The sequence below is a fragment of the Silurus aristotelis genome (assembly GCF_946808225.1).
Source record: "Silurus aristotelis genome assembly, chromosome: 10".
NCBI classification, from domain to species: domain Eukaryota; kingdom Metazoa; phylum Chordata; class Actinopteri; order Siluriformes; family Siluridae; genus Silurus; species Silurus aristotelis.
In genome coordinates, this window is record NC_139583.1 from 20,482,590 (window position 1) to 20,507,516 (window position 24,927).

General features: G+C 35.9%; 1 protein-coding gene across 6 annotated transcripts in view; it reads left to right on the forward strand.

Moving 5' to 3' along the window:
* sptbn4b (spectrin, beta, non-erythrocytic 4b) overlaps positions 1-24,927 on the forward strand; it is a 73,580-nt gene that overhangs the window by 5,029 nt on the left and 43,624 nt on the right. For 5 of the 6 annotated variants that reach the window (XR_014535422.1, XR_014535423.1, XM_083552563.1 and 2 more), the window contains exons 2-15: positions 4,395-4,561; positions 5,410-5,561; positions 8,021-8,194; positions 10,772-10,863; positions 11,939-12,019; positions 13,233-13,348; positions 13,468-13,580; positions 14,426-14,613; positions 15,993-16,110; positions 18,545-18,703; positions 19,056-19,358; positions 19,684-19,834; positions 21,220-22,090; positions 24,679-24,816. Coding sequence is in view for 4 of the 6 variants with exons in the window: in XM_083552563.1 (XP_083408689.1) it covers positions 4,417-4,561; positions 5,410-5,561; positions 8,021-8,194; positions 10,772-10,863; positions 11,939-12,019; positions 13,233-13,348; positions 13,468-13,580; positions 14,426-14,613; positions 15,993-16,110; positions 18,545-18,703; positions 19,056-19,358; positions 19,684-19,834; positions 21,220-22,090; positions 24,679-24,816 (2,801 nt within the window). In the remaining 2 variants the exon portion in view is untranslated. Of the gene's footprint in view, positions 1-4,394; positions 4,562-5,409; positions 5,562-8,020; positions 8,195-10,075; positions 10,161-10,771; positions 10,864-11,938; positions 12,020-13,232; positions 13,349-13,467; positions 13,581-14,425; positions 14,614-15,992; positions 16,111-18,544; positions 18,704-19,055; positions 19,359-19,683; positions 19,835-21,219; positions 22,091-24,678; positions 24,817-24,927 lie in introns of those variants that run through there. The other variant, XM_083552564.1, reaches the window with a different exon arrangement.

The window sequence follows — 24,927 nt, forward strand, 5'->3', positions numbered from 1 at the left end:
CCAAATCCAATTATGACTAAAAAAAAAAGCAAGAAGTAGAGAAAGTAGTCTGAGTTGTTTGCTAGGTCAGTGCTGTCAAACTCAGATTCTGCCAGGGCCACATCAGCACTTCTGTGAGCCATTTCAAGGCCATAAACAAAGGCTTATACATTCTTTAGCAAATTGCAGACAATTATATTGATTAATACAAATATCCTGGGTTCTGAAGAGGATAATTCTGGGAAGAGAAATATCCAAACAAATACGCACTTCTACACTATTAGGTGATAATATTTATTATACTAAAAGAAGGTTTACTGCTTGAAGACGAATTGCTGATTTAACGCTATTGGAATGCCACAAGTCAACAGAAGTCTGTAGTCTGTTTTAAGATTTACATTTACATTTGCGGCATTTGGCAGACGCCCTTATCCAGAGCGACTTACAACTGAGCAGGGGAGGGCTTTAGGGCTTTGCTCAAGGGCCCAGCAGTGGCAGCTTGGTGGTGGGATTTGAACCTGTGATCTTCTGATCCAAAGCCCAAGGCCTTAACCACTAAGCTACCACCTCCCTCAGATTGTTATTTAAATAAAACACAGAAGTTTGGCATCAATTTTCACCAGTGTTTCAGCTTTGTGAGATGTGAGCCATACAGTAGTGTGTCAACTGTAAGCAATACTGTACTACAGGCCATTTCAATATTACAGTTTTATTACAATAAGTTCACATGGGTTGAATGGAAACTTCCTGTTTTTGGCACACAGGCCTTGAGCTTAACAAATACCCTTGACAATTGAATGACTTGGCGGAAGGCAAGGCTCCATGGAAATCAATGATCCGGGAGCTGAGACTGTGTAATAGGAAGGTCTTCATTTTTCAACAGAACTTATAGTTGATTGGCCACTTTTCCTTGTCCTTTATGTTAAATAGACATGAATATGCTATATGTACAACTGCATGTGGTAGGTTCTTACCTAACAGCAGCGTTTGAGGCAGACTCTGTTTTTGCTCTTGCCAGCTTTGGTATATTTACATTTACGGTATTTGGCAGATGCTCTTATCCAGACTTACATTTACCTCATTCATACAACTGAGCAGCTATGGGCCTGACCCTGATGTGGCTGGGATGAACTCTAAATCTTCTGATCCTGAGTAAAAATGCTGAAGCTACCACCTCCCTTGGTACACCTAGTGTTGGTACAAATTAAGTTGTTGCTTTGAAGATGTGTGTGTCTGTAGCATTCTTGGGTGGTGCACTTTACCCTATAGCATCAAATGCACTGAGCTGTTTAATTTGCCAAATTGCAAGAATTTTAGACAGCATCTATGCATGTCTTTGTTAGGACCCAGTTGATTTTGACCATATGCTTATATGTGAATTAGCCAAATGCTGAGTGCAGATATATGGACGAGTTCCCGGTGAAACCATACCTTATTGCATTGTGTTTTCAGTACACTTTCACAGTGTTTGCTATTCTTTAGTATGCATTGCATTAGTCGCTTCAATCTACAGACACTGATTGCAGACAACACACTAGTGGAGGCATCTGGGCCCAGATATGGGGTAGCCTGGTGCCTGCTTGGTTTCTATACATCATCAGGTATGATCAGTACAATTCACCCTGCCTGATAATGTAGAAATCAACCCATGGACAAATACCATGTGCAGGGGTCATACTATGGGTTTGCTACTAAAGAAGAAGATGGCAGGCTGTTGAATCACAAAAACAAAGACGAAAGTTTTAGGATGCTACATTTGCATCTTATTGTCCAAAGACTACAGGGTGGCCACCTGCTTTAAAGTACCTATGAGCAGGAGGGGACCACTAAATAACCTTCAAGAATACATATCTGATGTGTTCAGGTAAGCATTCAGGTGTTATATGGTTCTCATTGGATGACTACATCAAATAAGAGGGTCTTCCCTGGTTGCTACAAACATCCTCTTAAGAAAGGAACCTACGCACCATCAACATATCAGACATCCGTGCTGCTTTCAGTAGTTATGGACAGGGAGGCTTGGCACCCTCAGCCAGGTAGCCTGTGTCTAAGGGTTTGATCATTAGGATTGAATGCATGAATATGGAATTTATTTGCGAATGATGCTCACATTTGTGGATAATCTTGTGCATTGACTCATTTATAAGATTTTGACTTTTCCCAAATGACTACTAAATGATTGCAAATCGCTATGTCCTCTGAACATGCATGCACCAGCCCTTGCACAACAGCAACATGGATGGCATCTCTCTACATTTCTAGTCTTTTACTGCCCTGGAGGATAAAATGGTGATACCAGACATGTCCTTGTTTTTGAACCCTTTAATGTTGTGTTTATGAGTAAAGTGTATATCTTTAAAATGTTCTTTCCATATAACAGTCACTGCATTTAAGTGAATTGGGGAGTGGTATACTCTGGACATAAGCTTACACTGCATTATTAATTCGCATGCCATAACCTTATGCCTAAATCAATGTTTCTACCCAAGCTAATGTTACTTTGTGAGTCAACATTGTGTCAATTAATTGAACTTGAGACCTTGAAGAGGTAAGTCAGCAGAATGTTGTCCCTGTTCTAGCCCCATTTTCACCTAGTATTAATACGTAGCATTAGCACCTAGCTTTGTGTGATCAGATTGCAAGTGAGATAAAGAAAGCAAAGATGTGAACAGAGTCAGATGTTCTTTGGTGAAGTATTGTGATCCAAACATTCAAATGACTTTTGTAGTGAGAACATGTATGGTTTCCTTCGGCAGTGTAGTGGCCACCTAATTGACTGCATCTCTGCCATAACCAGAAATATCATTAAGGGGCTGCACCATATTTGCATTAAACAACACTTTTTGGAAAAATCTTGGCTTGCATTCTCATGCACACAAGGGGAAATTCAGGTGTTAACAATTTCTATACTGGATATTAAATTGGGCGCAGAATCATATATTTAACTAGCAGATTTTAAGATAAAGATCCTTTTTTGGATGCATTGTTATGTAAATTTAAACATTTTACTAATTCCTGCTAATAATTCAAAATTATTCGAAACTTTTTCTAATTATTCTAATTTTTCTTCTTCTTCTTCTTCTTCTTCTTCTTCTTATTTGTAGTAGTAGTAGTAGTAGTAGTAGTAGTAGTAGTAGTAGTAGTAGTAGTAGTAGTATTGATGCCATAGTGAACTTAAAATAGTTACAAATATAACCTACCATGTGGTGTTGTAGGTCAGATATTGAAGAGGCACAAAGCAAAATGTGTGTGTGTGTGTGTGTGTGTGTGTGTGTGTGTGTGTCATGATTACTGGGGGATGGGAGTTTGGGTATTTCAGAATTGGGGGAAGGGAATGCGATCTAACCTCTTGTAAAAATGAATGCGTACATTTTGATTATTTTGATTTCTATCATAAATTTTTTATACTAGATTAAATACGATTTGTTAAAAATACTTAAAATAAAAATACCAATAAAAATAATAATAATATATAAATAAATGGTGACATGATACAGAACACATTAGATAAAACATAAATCCAATAATAGTAAAAAAAAAAAAATCTAACAATTACAAGGTAAATATTAATGAATACTAAATTAACCATTCTTTTTTTATTTTTTACAAACTCTTTGCAGGGGAGAAATAAGTAAATGTTACCTGGTTGTAATTTGATTTGATATCCTCTAATGCAATTAAAGTGGAATATTTTTCTCCTCTAGTTTGTTTCCCTGTGATATTAAATATTTTTTTATTATAATTAAATTAAATTAAATATTTAATTATATCTTTTAGGGCTCTTCAGAATGTTCCAAGAATGTACACATGTTCATGTTTGTTACATTTCTAATGTTCTACAGTATATCCTTATGTTTAGTTTAATTTATATTGCCTTGATTTTCTTCCTTATTACATAATATAAATTTTGCTTGCATTTTTAGCTATTCAACATTTTGCCTTTTAAATTGCATTAGAAAACATGCAGAAATTGCTACCCAATGGTGTTTTGAGATGTGACCTTTGGTAACCTAGTAATCTGTTCTCCTCTTGACATACTGAGAAGACATAAATATGCTTTCTCTAATGCTGGTTAGCAAATTAGTAATAGCATGAGTATATTTTAACTGCCATCAAATTATAGGTTTTAAATCATACTGCTCATTTGACATTTTGGGCCGAATGATAGTAAAAGCAAAATATACAGAATAAACCATTTTAGAAAACACATGGCATGGCCAAAATATGTGGACACTTGACTTTTACCATTTTATAACTCAAACCTGGCACAAATTTGAAAGGACTAAATTGTATAGAATGTCCTTGTTTACAGTTTTATGAAGATTTCAGTTTACTGGGAAAGTAAATAATATTGTCTTATATAAGAATTAGTTCTGGTCTGTGTGGTGTCAAAGTTATTTTATGCATTCTTACAGGGTTTCTTGGAAAACAGGCATAATGGCCAGTGCCGCTACGGATCTGGACAATGCCGAAGCCCAGAGACAATTAAACAACAACAACCGGCCCAGCAGTACAGGATTCTGGGAAAGTGAAACCACTAGTGCTAAACTGTTTGAATGCTCACGCATCAAAGCATTAGCAGGTGGGAAGAAAAATGTTTAATTACATTCAGCTTTATCAGCTTTAGTTCTCTAGTAAATTCTAGAGTTTGTAACAGAATTATTGGATTGGTTTCTTTAGTAAAATGTATGTTCAAAATAAAACCCTTGGATGATAGCTACAATGCTTTATGCTTACATTTCCTTTTCATATTAACAGCGAACATTTATCATTAGAAGTGGTTTGGTTTGCTGTAGCTAGCCTTAACTAGCTAACATAACATAGCTAGACAAATACTCTTAACTCAGAGATACCAAAACCATATATGAGATGCCAACTTATATATACAAACTTTTGAATCTTCATGTCTTTTATTAGAGGTCACTGAATAGCTGGATTTGTATTTTAATGCAAATTGTATTGGACTATAACTAGAACTTAAAGAAATTAAAACTGCATTAGTTAAGCAGATTGTTGAGTAATGATTTCTATTTATTTAATTCATTTTAAATATTATGAAATCATAAATAAGTGAAATATATTTTAATATAATGCTTGGTGTAATTGCTAGTTGTAACTTTTATTTTTGGCCCATGGCCCTGAGAGAAAAATGTTTGGACATTTTTGGTCTAACTTTGTCTTCATTCATCTCTAGTAACCTGGTAAAAAAAAAATAACATATTAGAAATGAAGAATGAACACACTACCTTCATGAAAATGGACAATGATAAATTAGGTTTTTATTCTTTAAATTACATGTCTTGTTATAATAATATTAGCGGATCTAAGCTCAAGATTTCACAGGCTTGTAGACTTTGCATTAAATTTGTTTTATTGACGTAATAACAAGTAGGTTGTTCTCTTATGTTGCAATATCTGTTTTTTGTCTAGATGAAAGGGATGCAGTGCAGAAGAAAACCTTCACTAAGTGGGTGAACTCTCACCTGGCTCGCGTCTCTTGCCGCATCTCTGATCTGTATAATGACCTGAGAGATGGTTACATGCTTACCAGGCTACTGGAGGTGCTTTCAGGAGAACTTCTGGTTGGTTTAAAAGCTTCTTTTAATTATCTTAAAAACTACTGGATATCCAAATTATTATGTTTGAATATATATATATATATATATATATATATATATATATACAGTGAGAAAAATAAGTATTTGAACACCCTGCTATTTTGCAAGTTCTCCCACTTAGAAATCATGGAGGGGTCTGAAATTGTCATCGTAGGTGCATGTCCACTGTGAGAGACATAATCTAAAAAAAAAAATCCAGAAATCACAATGTATGATTTTTTAACTATTTATTTGTATGATACAGCTGCAAATAAGTATTTGAACACCTGAGAAAGTCAATGTTAATATTTGGTACAGGAGCCTTTGTTTGCAATTACAGAGGTCAAACGTTTCCTGTAGTTTTTCACCAGGTTTGCACAGACTGCAGGAGGGATTTTGGCCCACTCCTCCACACAGATCTTTTCTTGATCAGTCAGGTTTCTGGCCTGTCGCTGAGAAACACGGAGTTTGAGCTCCCTCCAAAGATTCTCTATTGGGTTTAGGTCTGGAGACTGGCTAGGCCACGCCAGAACCTTGATATGCTTCTTATAGAGCCACTCCTTGGTTATCCTGGCTGTGTGCTTCGGGTCATTGTCATGTTGGAAGACCCAGCCTCGACCCATCTTCAATGCTCTAACTGAGGGAAGGAGGTTGTTCCCCAAAATCTCGCAATACATGGCCCTGGTCATCCTCTCCTTAATACAGTGCAGTCGCCCTGTCCCATGTGCAGAAAAACACCCCCAAAGCATGATGCTACCACCCCCATGCTTCACAGTAGGGATGGTGTTCTTGGGATGGTACTCATCATTCTTCTTCCTCCAAACACGTTTAGTGGAATTATGACCCAGAAGTTCTATTTTAGTCTCATCTGACCACATGACTTTCTCCCATGACTCCTCTGGATCATCCAAATGGTCATTGGCAAACTTAAGACGTGCCTGGACATGTGCTGGTTTAGGCAGGGGAACCTTCCGTGCCATGCATGATTTCAAACCATGACGTCTTAGTGTATTACCAACAGTAACCTTGGAAACGGTGGTCCCAGCTCATTTCAGGTCATTGACCAGCTCCTCCCGTGTAGTTCTGGGCTGATTTCTCACCTTCCTTAGGATCATTGAGACCCTACGAGATGAGATCTTGCATGGAGCCCCAGTCCGAGGGAAATTGACAGTCATGTTTAGCTTCTTCCATTTTCTAATGATTGCTCCAACAGTGGACCTTTTTTCACCAAGCTGCATGGCAATTTCCCCGTAGCCCTTTCCAGCCTTGTGGAGGTGTACAATTTTGTCTCTAGTGTCTTTGGACAGCTCTTTGGTCTTGGCCATGTTAGTAGTTGGATTCTTACTGATTGTATGGGGTGGACAGGTGTCTTTATGCAGCTAACGACCTCAAACAGGTGCATCTAATTTAGGATAATAAATGTAGTGGAGGTGGACATTTTAAAGGCAGACTAACAGGTCTTTGAGGGTCAGAATTCTAGCTGATAGACAGGTGTTCAAATACTTATTTGCAGCTGTATCATACAAATAAATAGTTTAAAAATCATACCTTGTGATTTCTGGATTTTTTTTTTAGATTATGTCTCTCACAGTGGACATGCACCTACGATGACAATTTCAGACCCCTCCATAATTTCTAAGTGGGAGAACTTGCAAAATAGCAGGGTGTTCAAATACTTATTTTCCTCACTGTATATATGTATGTATATATATATATATATATATATATATATATATATATATATATATATATATATATATATATATATATATATATATATATATGTATGTATGTATATGTTTGCTAATTTTTCCAAACTGCAATTAAAATTATGATCAGAGTTTATTTTCTCATGAATATGTCCTTATGTCTAATGTTCATTATGACTGGCATTATTCAGTTTACTCAATTAGACTTATTAATTATTAATTATTACTAACTATTAATTAGACATATTTTAAAATCAACTCATTATAGCCCAGAGGCTTATTTAGGCCAATAGTATACACATATGGCACTGTGAAGCTTCAAGTACAAATTTTGCCATAATGTTTATGTGATAGGATTGTGGATTTAGATGGAATAATTTTTTTTAAACATTACTTTCCTATCTTTTTTTTTAAGTTACAGAAAAATAATTGTGGATCAGAAAGCACTTCCGTAATAAAAATTGTGATTTCAGAAGACCTCTGTGATAGATTCTGCTAGGTGCTCAGTTACCAGCTAAATTCTGGATAAATCACAATCTGACTACTCACTTTATTTTATTTTAAATATAAATATAAAATGTAATTAAAAGGCATCCTTAATTCACAGCATTATTTTGCATATATCTAAGACTTCTGCACGGTATTGTATATTTTTAATTTTTTAATAATTTTTTTATTCTAACTTTCTGTTTTTCTCTATTTTTTCTACCAACTTATACTATTTTTTATCCCAAGCCCCGACCCACAAGAGGCAGAATGCGAATACATTGTCTGGAGAATGTGGATAAAGCCTTGCAGTTCCTTAAAGAGCAGAGAGTTCATCTGGAGAACGTTGGCTCTCATGATATTGTTGATGGCAACCATCGTCTTACACTCGGCCTCATCTGGACCATTATCCTTCGCTTCCAGGTAGGAAAACATCAGCAGAGGTCTTGCATTCTGCAGTGCATGACTTATTCTTTACCTGGCCAAACTCAGATGTTTAGATATAAAAGTGATTTTTTTGTACTGTAGCTGTGTATAATCATTTATAGCATTTGGAAGATGCCCTTATTCAGAGCGATTTACTGTTATCTTACTTACACAGCTGAGCAGTTAACAAATCTTTGCACTGAATGGTTTACCTAAAACCCCAGACGAAGCCCCTATCCCAACACTGAAATAAGAAAAACAGACTGAAATATATAGATTTGTAAAACAAAGAACAATTTCTAGTAAGATTTTCTAGAAATACTGAAGCAAGGCATGAAGCCAAAAGCAGAAAGTTCAAACTCCTGCCTTCCAGCAGTACACTGATCTTGTCAACACCTTCAAAGTTGTAACAAAATGTCTTAAACACAAGAAAGTATTGATGTGGCCATCACCAAGCACAGACCTGAATCTAGACATCACAGATAAAAGCTGAACTAAATCACACTCTAATATTATTTTAAAATGATCGTTAATGGAAATAAAGCTAATACCCTAACTGATTTGTTGAGATTGAATGTTTTTCATCATCTGTGCATTGACAGGTTTGTGCTTTTGTAATATTTTAAATAACATTTAAGTATAAATAACTGCTCACAAACAGATGTATTACAGTAAAAGAAGATGGATGATGCCTTGTATTTTCCAACAAAAAACAAATTAAACAATGGACACCTGTTCCATGATACATCACTGGAGCAAACAGAACTTCTAGCAGGCAACAGATAATATTGTTTATAAAGCATACAATATGATGGAAAATACTTAATGAACATTGCAGCGATCATCAGGTAGCACTGAACACAATCAGGTACAGTAAATCATTTTTAGCTTAGTTTTCAGGTCCGAAACACTAATTTTCCATAAACATGAAGTATTAGATGTAATTGAACAAAAGTTCAATGAATTAATAGACCCTTTCAGACAAATCGAAAAAAAATGTAAGACTGCTTAGATTATTAGATTATCTTGTTAGGCCACAGATCTGCAATTTGAAACGAAATCTAAACAGATTTTGTAGGCTTAGTTTATTCTCAGTGCAGTATGTTGTAGTCATATTTGTGTATCAGTGTTTGTGTTTGATCTAGGTTCTAGGGTGTAAGGTAGAGGTGTCTGCTGGAGCCATTTGATCTCTGGATGCCATTCTGTTTCCTGCTGAGCCTGTGTGATCCGTTGCTCGGTGCATTTGTGTGTGTATGAGTGTGTGCGTTTGTGTGTTGCATGCATATGGAAGAAAGCGTGCATCCATCCTTGAAGTTTTCAGTTGAATAGGAAATTATATAATGTATTAAATAAGAGAATAGGTTTATAATTGATAATCAGAGTTAGAATGCTTGTTCCACACCATTCGGGCAAATGGAGCTGAAATAATAAGGCAGGTAGACAATATTCAGAAACACTGCTGGAGGGAGAATTTGTAAAGTTACACTGAGAGACTGGTTTACTAAAAGGCAGGAGTGTGATTATGAACATAGATTTATCAGTAACCAGGTGAATGGAAACAGCAAAAGGAGTTGTGAGAAACATGAGCATTGTAGATGCAGTCGGCAACTTTGGGAATAGCAGAAAACAGCACAACAACAGCAAAATACCCCCCCCCCCCTTTTTTTTTTTGTTTATTTTTTTCTCTCCATCTCTGCCTATTTTATTCTGCCCCTTTGTTTAATTCTAAGCTAGCTTCTCTGTCTCCGTTTCCTTCACTGTCCCCTCCCCTTCTGAGCAGTGGTTCAGTTTCTCTGCTCAGTCAGCAGGTCAAGCTTAAACACTGCAGCATAGAGAGAGAAAGGCTGAGAAAGACAGACAGAGAGAGAGAGAGACAAACAAGAAAAGAAAAGATGGAGAAAGAGATGAAGGGACACAGAGGGAAGAGAAAGAGGAAAAAAGGCAGAAAAGAAGCACTTCAGAGGTACCAACATTAGGGATTTTTTTTTCAAATAAGACGGTGTTAATATTCAAGGTTCTTTATTTACATTCAGATTTTTGGTGTTTGGTATATCAGTGGTTTACTCAAGTTTACACTTTGAACCCTTTTATTAAAACAGTAGTTATTTTAATGTTTTTAGCGGTATAACTGCATTACATAATGTCTTGCTTTTTGTTGTTTCTACAGGCAAGTGTTCATGCATGTATATTATATAGGCATAATCTGGTAATAAAAATTGTACAGTATATGCTCTTGTGATTAGCTTTATCCGTTCTTTGAAAAATGAAATTCACATTATTAGTCCTGAATCTAAAAAGCATCTCAGGCTGAGGTCATGACAAAAATAGTAAAGAGATACAAAGAAAAAACCATAAGATGTATCACTAGCTTCTATATTTAGCTTGCACATGATAGTGATAATTACTTTGTACAAATTTCTATGACTATAGCATGTGATTCGGCTGCCATGGCAGGGTCATGAGCAGACAACATATTGTTTTGGTTTGAAAGAGCATTTTCAGGTGTTTAGTGAGATGTAATGAATTCCACAAGTTTAAAAATGCTGTTCATTGTGATTCTGATTTGCTTGACAGATCCAAGTGATTAAAATTGAGACAGAGGACAACAGGGAGACTCGCTCGGCTAAAGATGCGCTGTTACTGTGGTGCCAGATGAAAACGGCAGGGTGAGACTCTTTTTCCTCATGTGGAAATCTATGTATAAGTTATCATAGAAAATTAAAGTAGGTCCACTTAAGTCTCTGTGGGACTGCTGTACTGCTCAGAGTGAATGTTTAAATAAATGAAGTTAAGATCACTATTTGCTGTCATATTCCACTTCTTTCTTTAACAGAGTCCTATTCTAATATTCAATGTAGAGAAGTATTCAGCTGTTTCTGGATCCTGGGAGTACTTAACATTTTTATTATTTAAGAAAGTACTAAATAGTGGTGTGGTAGAATTTTTTTTAATCCAAACAGTAACCAATTAGCCAATTAAAATAAGTTTGCATTTTAAAGGGGAAAACAGAAGTAGTTCAAAACAGACCTCAAAAACAATTGACATGTTTTTAAAATGATAGATGTTACCAAAGACAATTTTGTGCAAAACCAGATCAAAATTGTAACTTTTATACTATAAACTTGTACAGTGATTATACAGTAGTCATTGGACTTACAATACCTGGTTTAAAAGTAGTCTAGACCACAGGAGACAGAGGTTAAATAAAAGTTTAAGAAGCAACAACAACTTTGGGCCAGATTCATGACTGCATATGCTAAGAAAATATGTTTAATTTAAATGTTAATTTGTATATTGTATATACAGGGACAAATATCATTTGAATGGTCACACAGCATACACAGAAAAAGTGGGCCAAGCCAAAATTGCAAAATATTAAAAATTAAATATTAGTGCCAAATAATTGGTCAGCAAAATTTGCAATAATTAAACAATTACTGTAGATCTCTGCCTGGTTTTTCAATCCTGGTTTCACTTATGAGCTTGGTATCACCTTTATAGCCTGCATCAGGTATGGCAAAAAAATACCACAAAAAATGATGACTAACCTTTTAAGAAAAAAATTGTGTGAATGTTTGTACACCTTTACACAATAGGAACAGCAAAAGTAAACAAGCAACTGGTTTCACATGAGTGACACATGAGTAAAAACAGGGAGAAAGTATGAAGACTAGTATTTAATAATTATTGCTATAATCTAGTATTATGAATAACCAAATGCATTTTGTATGTGTTGTTTAGGTATCCTGAAGTAAACATTCACAATTTCACCACATGCTGGAGGGATGGATTGGCTTTCAACGCCCTTATACATCGACACAGGTCAGAAAAACACATGCTTATCCCATGTAAGACACTGTTTATGGACAAAACAAAATACACACTCTCAGACCGCATTAATACAGGAACATCTGTACACCAACACATTTACACCTTTTTGAGAATAGAGGTCATAGAAACAGTTCTCACAACTGATTATCAGAAAAGCTTCTTAGCATTCACAGAAATGTGTGCTGCGGATCCTATTAGGTTTCATTCTTGTCAGCCATGACCAGGAAACTGAGGCATTCATGGGTTTATAGACTTCCCAAAATTTTGCCAATTATAAATCAAATAAAACTGGTCTTCTAGCAGGATTTAATTGTCCAGCTTCAGAAAACATGTGCTTAATATAGGTTCTGATTCCTGGGCTTGGCTGATAGAAGTTGACACCAATATGTTTGTTTACCTTTTTAATGTGATGTTCATTTTGAGATACTTTTCTTCTTACCACAGAGCTTATTTGAATTTCTGTTGGCTCAGACCAGTTTTATTATGTCCTCTGATCTGTCTAAGGGTGTTTCAGCCTGCAAACTCTACCTGTTTTATTATTTTTGAAATATAATTCCGTGTAAACTAGGGCTGCTGCTATGGTCATTTTTTAGTAATTCGATTAATCTGATGATTATTAAATTGATTAATCGAGTAATTTCAATAATCCAGAGTTTAGCGGGTGGTGCATCAGTAATAATGGTCCGTGGGAAACACGTTTTTTTGTAATCAAATTACTCGGATAACTCGAGGAGCGTTTTAAACCTAATGTAAACGATATGGCTGTTGTGTGTGATAATCCCAGGAGATCAGCAGTTTATGAAATACTCAAACCAGCCCTCTGGTACCAACATCTATGTCATTGTTAAAGGTAGAGGGATCATAGGTTTTCATAATTCTTGTATTTGATTTGAACCTTAACTGTAGCTTTTGGCCTGTAACTGTCAACAGTGAGTGTAATAATTATTCAATTTATAAGGTTTTCACAAACATGCAATTTATTTTTTTGCCCAATACAGTGGTTTGTATATTTGTATTTATATTGTACATTTGTACCAACATGAAAGTATTGCAGTATTGCATAATACCGGATATGTTGTAAATGATCATGATAAGTATTTGATACATGTTTTTTTCTAATAAATATTTTATATTTCGTGCAACCACATAAATGCTTTTCTTTTACTCTTAAAATTAAAAATTTGATGTAATATTTATGTTTCAGGCCTGACTTGATTGAATTTCACAAGCTGACCAGATCGAATGCCACACACAATCTGCAGCAAGCCTTTAATATTGCTGAGCAGAGTCTCGGACTTACTAAACTTCTTGATCCAGAGGGTACAGTATGATTATCTACCTATTATAATCCACCAAATACAGTATATTGTCATTAAAAACATTAAGTGCCATTTTTTTTTTATTTTACTTCTTAATAATTAAAACAATTTATGTCTCAGATGTGAACACTGAGAATCCGGATGAAAAGTCTATTATAACATACGTTGTGTCTTACTACCACTACTTCTCAAAAATGAAAGCTCTTATTGTAGAGGGCAAACGAATTGGAAAGGTGAGAGAAATAATATCCAATGTATTTATTTTACATGAAATAAATACACTATATGGACGAAAGTATTGGAACACCTGACTTTTTCAGCCATGCCTAGTTCTTTCCCAAAATTTTACCACTAAGTTGGAGGCATACAGTTGTATAATAGAGTATGTATTTGAATGCAATAGAATTACATGTTCCTTTTATTTAAACTAGGAGACTTAAACCTGTTCTAGCATGAAAATGCCTATGTGCATAAAGCGAGCTCCACAAATATAAAGTTTTACATGGGTTGGAAGATCTTCAGTGGCCTCCTAAAGAGCTCTGAACTCAACCCCATTAAACAACTTTGGAGTGAATTGAAACGATTACTGCACCCCAGGCTTTCTCACCTTACATCAGTATCTAACTTTTTTAACATCCTTATGGTTGGATGAGCACAGGCTAGTGAACATTTTCCCAGAGGTCATAACAGCAAATGGAACAAATGTTTAATGGGATGTTCAAAAAGCAAATATGAATCTTATGGTCAGGTGTCCATAAACCTTTGTCTATGTATGTATGTATGTATGTATGTATGTATGTATGTATGTATGTATGTATGTATGTATGTATGTATGTATGTATGTATGTATGTATGTATGTATGTATGTATGTATGTATGTATGTATGTATGTATGTATGTATGTATGTATGTATGTATGTATGTATGTATGTATGTATGTATGTATGTATGCATGCATGTCACAAATATGTTGGACAAAATATGTTTAAAAATGCAAAATCTATTAATTAATAAATAATAATACAAAATAGTAATAAAATGATCATAATTCAATGTCACAATTGTCTTTTTGCTGTAGGTTCTGGATAACGCCATAGAAGCCGAAAAGATTATTCAGCGTTATGAAGCTCTGGCCTCAGATCTGCTGGAGTGGATTGAAAAAAACATCAGTATTATTAGCAACCAAAAGTTTGCTAACTCTCTAACAGGAGTACAACAGCAGCTACAGGCCTTCACAACCTACTGCACTATTGAAAAGCCTATAAAGTATGCAAAACACTAAAGCTAGAGTTTAGGCATCACTAGTGTTATCATGCTTTTCAATGAATAGCATTAGTAATTATCATGCTTATCTCAATATGCATGTTAACATTTTCCATTAGTATATTCCTATTCATCAGCTAGTGCCATTTTGTCTAGCATCTAATATTAACATTTATCTTGGATTTAGAGTCCTTGCCCTTCTTCTTTTCCTCCTGCCTGGTGGCTCCATCCTCAGCATTCTCCTATCGATATAGCTCATGTCCCTAATCTGTACATGTCCAAACCATCTCAATCGTGTTTCTCACTGTGCCTCCAAAACTTCCTACATGTGCGCTCCTTTTAATAAACTAATTTCTAATCCTATCCATCCTCGTTACTCCTAATGAAAATCCAGGGCATCTTCAGCTCTTCCACCTCCAGCTCGACCTCTTGTCTTTTAGTTAATGCCACTGTCTCTAAACCATACAACATCTCAGGTCTCACCACAGTCCTATAAACTTTCCCTTTTACTCTTGCAGATACTCTTCTATCACAAATCACTCCTGCTATCACTCTTCTCCACCCACTCTACCCTGCCTGCAATCATTTCTTCACTTCTCTAACACACTCTCCATTACTTTGCACTGTTGACCCCAGGTACCTGAACTCCTCCACCTTCTCCACCTCTTCTCCCTGCAACCGCACCACTCCACTGCCCTCCCTCTCATTCACACACATGTACTCTGTCTAACTCTACTGACTTTCATTCCCCTTCTCTCCAGTGTGTACCTTTACCTCTCCAGGCTCTTCTCAACCTGCTCCCTACTCTCACTACAAATCACTATATCATCCGCGAACATCAGTTTCATGGAGTTCATGGAGACTCCTGTCTGACCTCATCCGTCAACCTGTCCATCACCACTGCAAACAGGAAAGGGCTCAGAGCTGATTTTTGATGCAGTTCAACCTCCACCTTGAACCAGTCTGTTGTTCCTACTGCACACTTCACTGCTGTCACACTGTCCTCATACGTGTCCTGCACCACTCTCACATACTTCTCTGACACACCTGACTTCCTCATACAATACCACAACTCCTCTCTGCACCCTGTCGTACGCTTTCTCTAAATCCACAAACACACAATGCAGTCCTTCTGACCTTCTCTATACTTCTCCATCAACATTCTCAAAGCAAATAATGCGTCTGTGGTGCTCTTCCTCGGCATAAAACCATACTGTTGCTCACAAAGATAATATTACTATACTAATACTAATATTCTAACACATTAGTATTAAAAGACTTGTATGCTTATCTAATATTGGTGTAGCTTGAAGTTATGTATATTTTTTCTTTGGAAAAAATCTTTGTGAAATGTAATTATTGTGTGTGCTTTTTTTTGGCAGGTTCCAGGAAAAAGGGAATCTTGAGGTGCTTCTTTTTACCATCCAAAGCAAACTCAGAGCCAACAACCAGAAGCCATATGTGCCTCATGATGGAAAGCTAATTTCTGACATCAACAAGGTAGAACGGCTGATCAGTGGTGACTGATGATATTGGTTATATTTGTGACATTAGGGGCATAAGAAATCTATATCTGTCAGTAGTTTGACAAATTTTAACCAGTAGTGTTTAGCAATATGTTATGCGTTGATGATAATAATAATAGTAATGGAATATTACACAAACACACACTTAAAGGCAGATAGGAAGCTATAGTAGTGATCAGTCTGTCTGTCTGTCTGTCTGTCTGTCTGTCTGTCTGTCTGTCTGTCTGTCTGAATGTCTGTCCGTCTGTGTCCATGTGTTACAATTTTAAATGCTTGAATAACTTTCCTTAGAATAAGGTAAACTGCCAATATATAACCCTTTCGTGGATTCTTTTCGTGGAAACTTGTGGTTCTGTTGTGTGTCCTTTTATTTCATGTGTATGTTAAATATGCAATGTGCTCTGCACCTGTGTAGTTTTAGTTTCTCCTAAAGCAAAGGGTGTCAGAGTAAATAATCCACATTCTTCAAGTTCATAACGCCCATGTCTATACCAAGAAATAATGAGTATCTAACCAAAAGATATTCAGATATGGCTTCAAAATATTAGCCAAAATGGAAATCAGATTTAGAGGACATAATTTTGTGACATGCTTGTTAATGATTAGCTGTGTAAACATTACTTCATACAATTGTGTGTTTCTTATGGCTAACAGTGATGTGTTGTATAAAAAAACCTTTGTTTTACTGAGGCGGCAAGTCTCAAATCAACATCAAAATCCGCCATGATGCACACAACCGGCAATGAACCCTCTGGGGTCAACAAACGTTTTCCTTATAATTCATAAACAAACTTAAATTACTCAGTCTTTTTTGATTGTACAGATAAGAGCAATAAATCATTCAAATCTGTAAAGGGTCTAATTTTATTTGTATACTCTCATAATAACAACAAAATGCTGTGCTTTTGTAAAATAAAGTAAACAGGCAGGGGGCGCTCTCTGCTGTCTCTGTCTGTCAGCTCTCTTAACAGACACGTAAATAAAACAACCTGAATCGCAGTGAATACCTGCTTCACAGATATAAAAACACAAGTATAAAAAGCTTGAGAGGTCTAGTCTGATTTAACAAATATCGTCTGATTATGTAATCTGTATGAAAGTTAGAAGAGGTACAGATTCACCGGTATCACCTCATTAACCATCCGTGTGGAAACAAAACAAAAGTCTGTCGTGTGTATATATAGTATCTATAGTAAAAGTTTTTACATTTCAGCAGCAACAATCTTCTAGTGTGTGTGTGTGTGTGTGTGTATGCAGGGGTGGACAATGATGCCAAATACCAAATACCTTAACTTTAAGTGTATCAGCCAAACCATGTATCAAAAAAAAATACGGTACTGTATTTTTGTATTTTAAAAATGCCAAAAAAAAATTTGAATGCATGGAATTTCTTTAAAAACCTTTGCCTATTTAATCTTCTTTACAATTACACTGACTCTGTTTATTAAGTAAAAAAAAAGATAGCAACAGCTTTTTTTCTGGTCAAATCATGCAATAAATCTGACATATGCAACCAGTTAATAGATAAAAATTTGAATGACATATTCCCTGTGATCTCTCAGATTAAGGTTCTAAAGTAACCTACAGTTAATTTTTTAACAGTTTGCCAATGACTCATAATTGTATCCTAATTTAGTTTGGTAACGAAGGGCTACTTTGCATCAGCAACACCGACTCAATGACAAGCAAGTCATTCATAAGAAGACAATTAATGGCACATGCATTCATAGCAACTGATTTCCAACTAATTAATAATTTGAATATAATTAACAAATAATTAGTTACATTTGTTCATCATAAATATAGTAATATATTATGTGTCAGGCAGTCATTCATGCAATGTGATGCAAAATCATGATCCTACTAAAGAGCTACTTCAATTAAGGTGCAATATTCGGCAATGAAATATTTATTTATCAATCATGGGACACCTATTTGAAAGCTGGCGGCCTGCACTTTTCCTACTTTCACCACCTTCTTCCATATGGAACAATTTTCTGTTCTGATCTCAACACTACTGCTTAGGGACCAATCAGAGTCCGTATTTTAATGATGTCATCATGTAGACTTCTTAATAAGTATTTTACAGTATTTTTAAACTACAGAAAATACAAAACACTAAAGTATTTATATATTAAATATGAAGCCATTTTTAAATACAAATGACACAATCCTACTTAATATTAAAAATACATGTATCATCAATACTGCCCAACCCTGTGAGTGTGTTTGTGTGTGTTTGTGTGTGTGTGTGTGTGTGTGTGTGTGTGTGTGTGTGTGTGTGTGTGTGTGTGTGTGTGACAAGCTAAAACCTTGTCTAAAAATGCAGTCCCACTCATGTAGATAGCGTTTAAATATAATATGTTTGTTAACATTCTTTTACAGTGGATATGTGTTTTCTGTTAAAGGCATGGGAGAGGCTAGAGAAAGCAGAGCATGAAAGAGGTGTGGCTTTAAGGAAAGAGCTGATACGTCAGGAGAAACTGGAGCTGCTTGCTCAGCGGTTTGATCACAAAACCACCATGAGGCAGGCGTGGCTTAATGAAAACCAGCGGCTTGTTTCTCAGGTAGATCAGTATTCTTTCTGTAACAATATAATAGGTTTATGGTCTGGTCATTTATTTTATTTTATTGGTTGTCCTATTCACCCCAATTTGGATTAACACTGGTACCTGTGCAGCATTGTCAGGAGAAGCTGTGACCATAGAGATGTAAATGTTATTTTTAATTTCAATTACAGGGATTTTAAATTTAACAAAGCAGTCATATAATAATTCTTCAGTCATAATGACGATATAGAATTTGAGCCATTGTGAGTAGTAAACCTGAGTATGATTAAGCTTTATTGTACAGGTATCCCACCACAGAGTTCCATAATTCAGATAGTATTTTTGAATTTTTTCATGCATTTTTTTTCAGGACAATTTTGGATATGACCTGCCAGCCGTGGAGGCAGCGATGAAGAAGCACGAGGCGATCGAGGCTGACATCTCGTCATATGAGGAGCGCATGGGTGCATTGGTGGAACTGGCCATGGAGATGGAGAGCGAAGGATATTACGACATCAGACGCATCATGGCTCGGAAAGACAACATCCTAAAACAATGGGATCTGCTCAAAGAACTTGTGACAGCTCGAAAAACACGGCTGGAGAAAAACCTGGCACTGCAAAAAACATTCCAGGAAATGGTCTACATGATTGATTGGATGGAGGAGATGCAGGTGTGAGACAAATAACATTCTTTAAAAAAATTCTTCAAATGTCAGTTAACCTTTTTTTTTAAATTGCTTTTATTTTTGTGGTAGAAAGACACAACTTACATTTTACTAAGACTTCTCTTCTTCTACTTCCTGAAATTCTATAATATAATAGCAATTGAATTTTATGTCAAATTTGATTTAATATTTACCATTGTCTATATAATTAATCAGTACATTTAATTGCTACCACAATAGCATATATTGTTTTGCCTATTGTGTCGTGACGTCTTTTAGCTGTAGAATGCTGTGATTATCTTGGTTTAAAGTGATCTTGTATATTCTGCAGATGAAACTGCTCTCTAAAGACTTTGGTAAACACCTGCTGGAGGTGGAGGACCTGCTGCAAAAACACACTTTACAGGAGGCTGACATCACTGTACAGGCAGACCGTGTCCAAACACTCAACTCTGCTGCACTTAAATTTACCACCATTGATGGTATAATAATAATAATAATAATAATAATAATAATAATAATAATAATAATAATAATAATAATACATTTAGTAGCACGTGAAGTAATTTAAAATAAGATATACATGCACCCATAATTAAACTTACGGTATTCAGCATGTAAAACAAACATTTCACCACAGTATTGCGAGCACATCTAACATTATTTGACATTTTACTTTGCACAATGAACACTTTAAACAGTATTGCGGATACATTGTAAAAGTATATGGACAAAGAGCCCTGACCTCATGCTCACTGAACACTCTCGGGATGCTGACTGAGCACTGGACCTCCTCACCCGACATCAGTGTCTGACCTCACTAATGCCCTTGTATCTAAATGGCCAAATCCTCATAGCCATTTTTCAGCTGAAAGCTGGCAATGGGGGGCTAAATCTAGATTGGGATGTTTATCAAACCCATTTAGGGTCAGGTTTTCACAAACATATTTAAAATATAGGTTATATAGCTTGTATACTTTGTACAGTATTCCAACACCGCACAAAATCCTGAAAATGTTATACTATATTGTGAAAACTTCTTATGGTATCGTAAACATTGTATACATAAATAATGAACACTTTTTAGAGTATTGTAAACATTTTATACAGTAAGCATGTACCCATTATACATTTTACTGCGATATACAGCATACACAATATTTGTCAAATTTTACTTTGCAAAGTATTGTATAATGTATGGCTGTCAAAATGTACACATTAATAATGCGTTATAATAACGCCAATTAATTTTAACAGCACGCATTTTTTGCAAAAACATGCGATTAATGCAGTGCAGATTTGTTTGAATATTAAAAATAGAAATAAATCAATATAAAAGAGGCAAAAATTAAAACCTTCAATGCAACACACATTTATTCTCTACATCCTTTCTTTACTCAGATATAAAAAATTTATAAATAAGCTCCACCTAATTTAAAAAAAAAAACTTAACATTTTTTACCGAAATCAAGCACCGGAATTCGACATGATGCACACATTCGGCTATTAAAACCGTCAGTGTGGAAACATAGCAAAAGTTCTTCGGTGTCCTGATGACTTACGTCATTTAAAAAAACATAATTTTGTCTTCATGCTCTATGTTGAGTATGGTTTAACTAATAATAAACATACATTTGCATAAAGCATCCATATTTGTCTATACCCATGTCGATTAGAGTATTAAAAACTTAAAAAGTATAAATTTAACGTACATTTAGAACAGATAAACTGTTCGATTAAGTTAATCACGAGTTAACTTCTGACAATTATGTGATTAATCGCGATTAAATATTTGAATCAATTAACAGCCCTAGTAATAACTAATTAACATAAAACTGAATAAATCCTCTTTTTGGGTTTTTTGTAGGATACCAGCCATGCGACCCGCAGGTGATCTGCAATCGTGTAAATCACGTAAACACTTGTCTGGAGGAATTAATACAGCTAGCAGCTAAACGTCGCTCTGAGCTAGAGGATTCTTGTGAGTTGTGGGTTTTTTTCCAGGAAGTAGAAGAGTGTGATTGCTGGATGCGCGAGAAAATCTCAATCCTGAACACACAGAGTTGCGGCAAAGATCTAAGCAGCGTTCTGAAGCTCCTGCAAAAGCACAAGAGCCTTGCTGGGGAGCTGTTAGCACGACGTGCCCTTCTCCAGCAGACTATGAAAAATGGGAAGCAAATCGTCATGCAAAAACGGTTATGCGCAGCTGGGATAAATGACAAGTTGATGGAGGTGAAGGAAGATTGGAAACGTCTGGAGGATCAAGCCGCAATGAGACTAGGTCACCTGCAGGAGGCACTGGATTTCTTTCAGTTTAGTGCTGAAATGGATGATCAGCTAGCGTGGCTTCAAGATGCCTACAGACTTGTCTCTAGTGACGATTTCGGTCACGATGAGTTTTCTACGCAGTCGCTGCTTAAGAAGCATGTCCGTGTTTGTGAGGAGGTGGACAAGCACCGGCAGAACGTTGTAGCACTCCATCAGCACGCAGTAGTACTGCCGCTTCATTATGGAGAGATAGAAGAGGTGAAGGAGCGGATACATGAAGTGGAGCGTGTCTATAGTGAGGTGGCAGAGGTTGCAGTGATGCGACAACAGTGGCTGAATGATGCTCTTGCTGTCTACCGCATGTTCAGCGAGGTGAACGCATGTGAGCTGTGGATTGACGAAAAGGAAAAATGGCTGAACAAAATGGATGTTCCTGAAAGACTTGAGGATGTAGAGGTGGTCGCCCACAGGTAGGCATGTGCCAATATAATCAATTAGGCTATATATTATACCATTATTTTCAATGCACTCATTAGACATATGTGAGTAATCTAATTTGTTAACATAACGTCTCTTTTTTTTCTCAGATCTGGCATTTTCATTCACTAAATAACTGATTGCCTGGCAAAATGGCTTGCTGATTACTATTATTTTGAATTGCACTTGCTCAGTGCACTACACATACACTATATGGCATCAGTTTGTATACATCTGATCTTCATACCCATATTTGAGTTTTAAACATCCTGTTTTAGATTTAGTTTACCCTTTAAGATTATAATAACTTCCAGTCTTCATGAAAGGCTTTCTGCTCAATTTTGGAGCATAACTGTTTTTGCCCATTCAGCCACAAGAGCGTTAGGACAGGTGCTGATGCGGGACGAGAAGGCCTGGAGCACATGTTGCAATGTAGTTCCATCCCCAAAATAAGATAAGATAAGATATACCTTTATTCGTCCCACAGTGGGGAAATTCCTTTGTTACAGCAGCAAGAAAAAAATAAATGCAAATATATAAAAGAATAGACAAATAGACATACTATAGTATACAAGTATATACACAAAACAATGTATAAATACAAATAGGGAAAAAGTATGTATTGCAGGGAGTATTTCACACAGGTGGTATTGCAGGTAATATTGCACACAGGTATTATTATTACACAGTAAAACAGTAATAACAGTAACTATTACACAGTAAGACAGTAATAACAGTGTGTATTATGGTGACTGGTTCACTGGGAGCAGCTTTGATTGTAAAGTCTAATAGCAGCAGGGAGAAAAGACCTTCTGTATCGCTCCTTCAGACACTTAGGATGTAACAGTCTGTCACTGAAGGAGCTGCTCAACGATGAAACGGTTTCATACAGGGGATGAGGGGCATTCTCCAGCAATGATGATAGTTTTGCTACCATCCTACCAGGATACCAGGATTGCTACCAGGATTGAGCTGGCCTTCCTAATCAGCTTGTCTAGTCTCTTCCTATCTGCAGTTGAGATGTTGCTACACCAGCAGACCACACCATAGAATATGGCTGAGGCCACAACAGAGTCAAAAAAGTGGGGTTGAAGTCAGGGCCACTTGCATTCTTTCATTCCAACTTTGGCAAGCTGTGTCTTAATAGATTTTACACGAGTATTGTCGTTTTGGACCATGATCAGTTTAGGTTACATGATTATATACAATTATGTGCTTTCAGCTTTGTGGAACTACATATGAATGTGAAGGTCAGGTGCCCACTAATCTTTGGATATATGTATGTTGGTGCGATACCTAAAACATAACTCTCTTGAAGAATAATGGGCTATTCTAGTGCAGATATTTGCACTATATCTTGGTGTTTTTTGTCTGTGGAAAGACACGATTGTCCTTGTTATACTTTATATTGGATATTGGTTACAATAAAAAGTCAGTAATTTACCCTGGGCTTATCACCTGTGTTGGTATAACAGGAAAATGGATATAAGTGTATTAAGTGAATTAAGTGTAAATAAAACACCTTTACTTGAAATTTGCTTAATTAAGTTCATAACTTTATTAATTTTTGAAACATATTGTTTATGGCTAACTAGCTGGCCATCCTGACTACCTTGAAACTAATTAGAACTTTATATTATCTTAATCCACTGCTGTTCTATTACCAAGGACAGAAATAGGTAGCAGTCGAAGGTTCAAGGTTTAATATTATGACTTAAATATTTGACTCTTTCGAATTCTAAATATAATTTTTTTAGTACTTAAATCTGACTCCAGTAATTACTTAGCATAATAACTCTTATTTAAAGTATAAACATTACCTGCACTTAACATTTCGAAAATCACACACAACAGTTATAAATGCTGACAAAAGCATTCTTTTGTCTATTGAGTGCTTTTTTGCTTTTTTTCCTCCTCTCTTTTTTCTAAACTGTTCTCTGGAGGGTTTGTCTCTCTTTATTGTGCAGCCTCTTTAATATCTTTAACAGTTTTGTTGCTCCCCTTACACAAATCACTTGTTAAATCATAAGGTGGCAACTTGCACTGTAAAGTATCATACTAATGTAGTGGTGATTTAAAAAAAGAAATTTTTTTATACAGATTAATGACTGCATTTCCATGTATTTAGGTTCGTTTTGGTTATTATTTCATGCATCATGCATTGCTTATAATGCAATCTTCTATGCAATCTATATAAATTTGGTTTTGACTAAATCCAGTTATACTTTTCACATGAATTGGTAAGGGGATAGTGGAATGCTGGACATCCTTGAAGACTTGCACTCTTACTTTACTGCAATACAAAACATGTATTGTATTGCTTATATAGGGTTATATAGGCTTATATCAAAAGCACATGTATAGACACAACATACAATTTCAGTGGTCCCCATATAAAACAAACCAGTTCTGAACAGGGAGGCTTTCTGTGTTGAGATGGAGTGTATTTTTATCTAAATTGCATTTCATGTTCATATATGAGAATTTTGTCTCAGAAAGGACTTGCAGATATCATATAAATAAAGTCAAAGATGTATTAGTGTTGGGTAAAGTGTGAAATATGTGAATTTCTGTGTGTTAGGTTTGAGAGCCTGGACCAGGAGATGAACAGCTTGATGGGAAGGATCCTGGATGTGAATCGTATTGTTCAGCAGCTCTTGGACAGTGACCATCCCAGTTCTGCTGAGGTCAGAGGGTGTCAGGATCACTTGAACAGCAGGTAACAAACACATGTGAAACTTCATTCACACTTAGCCAAATTCAATAATAATAATTAATGAAAATAAACAAATATAGAACACAAAACCTAGCCTGTGCATGTTAGAGTCTG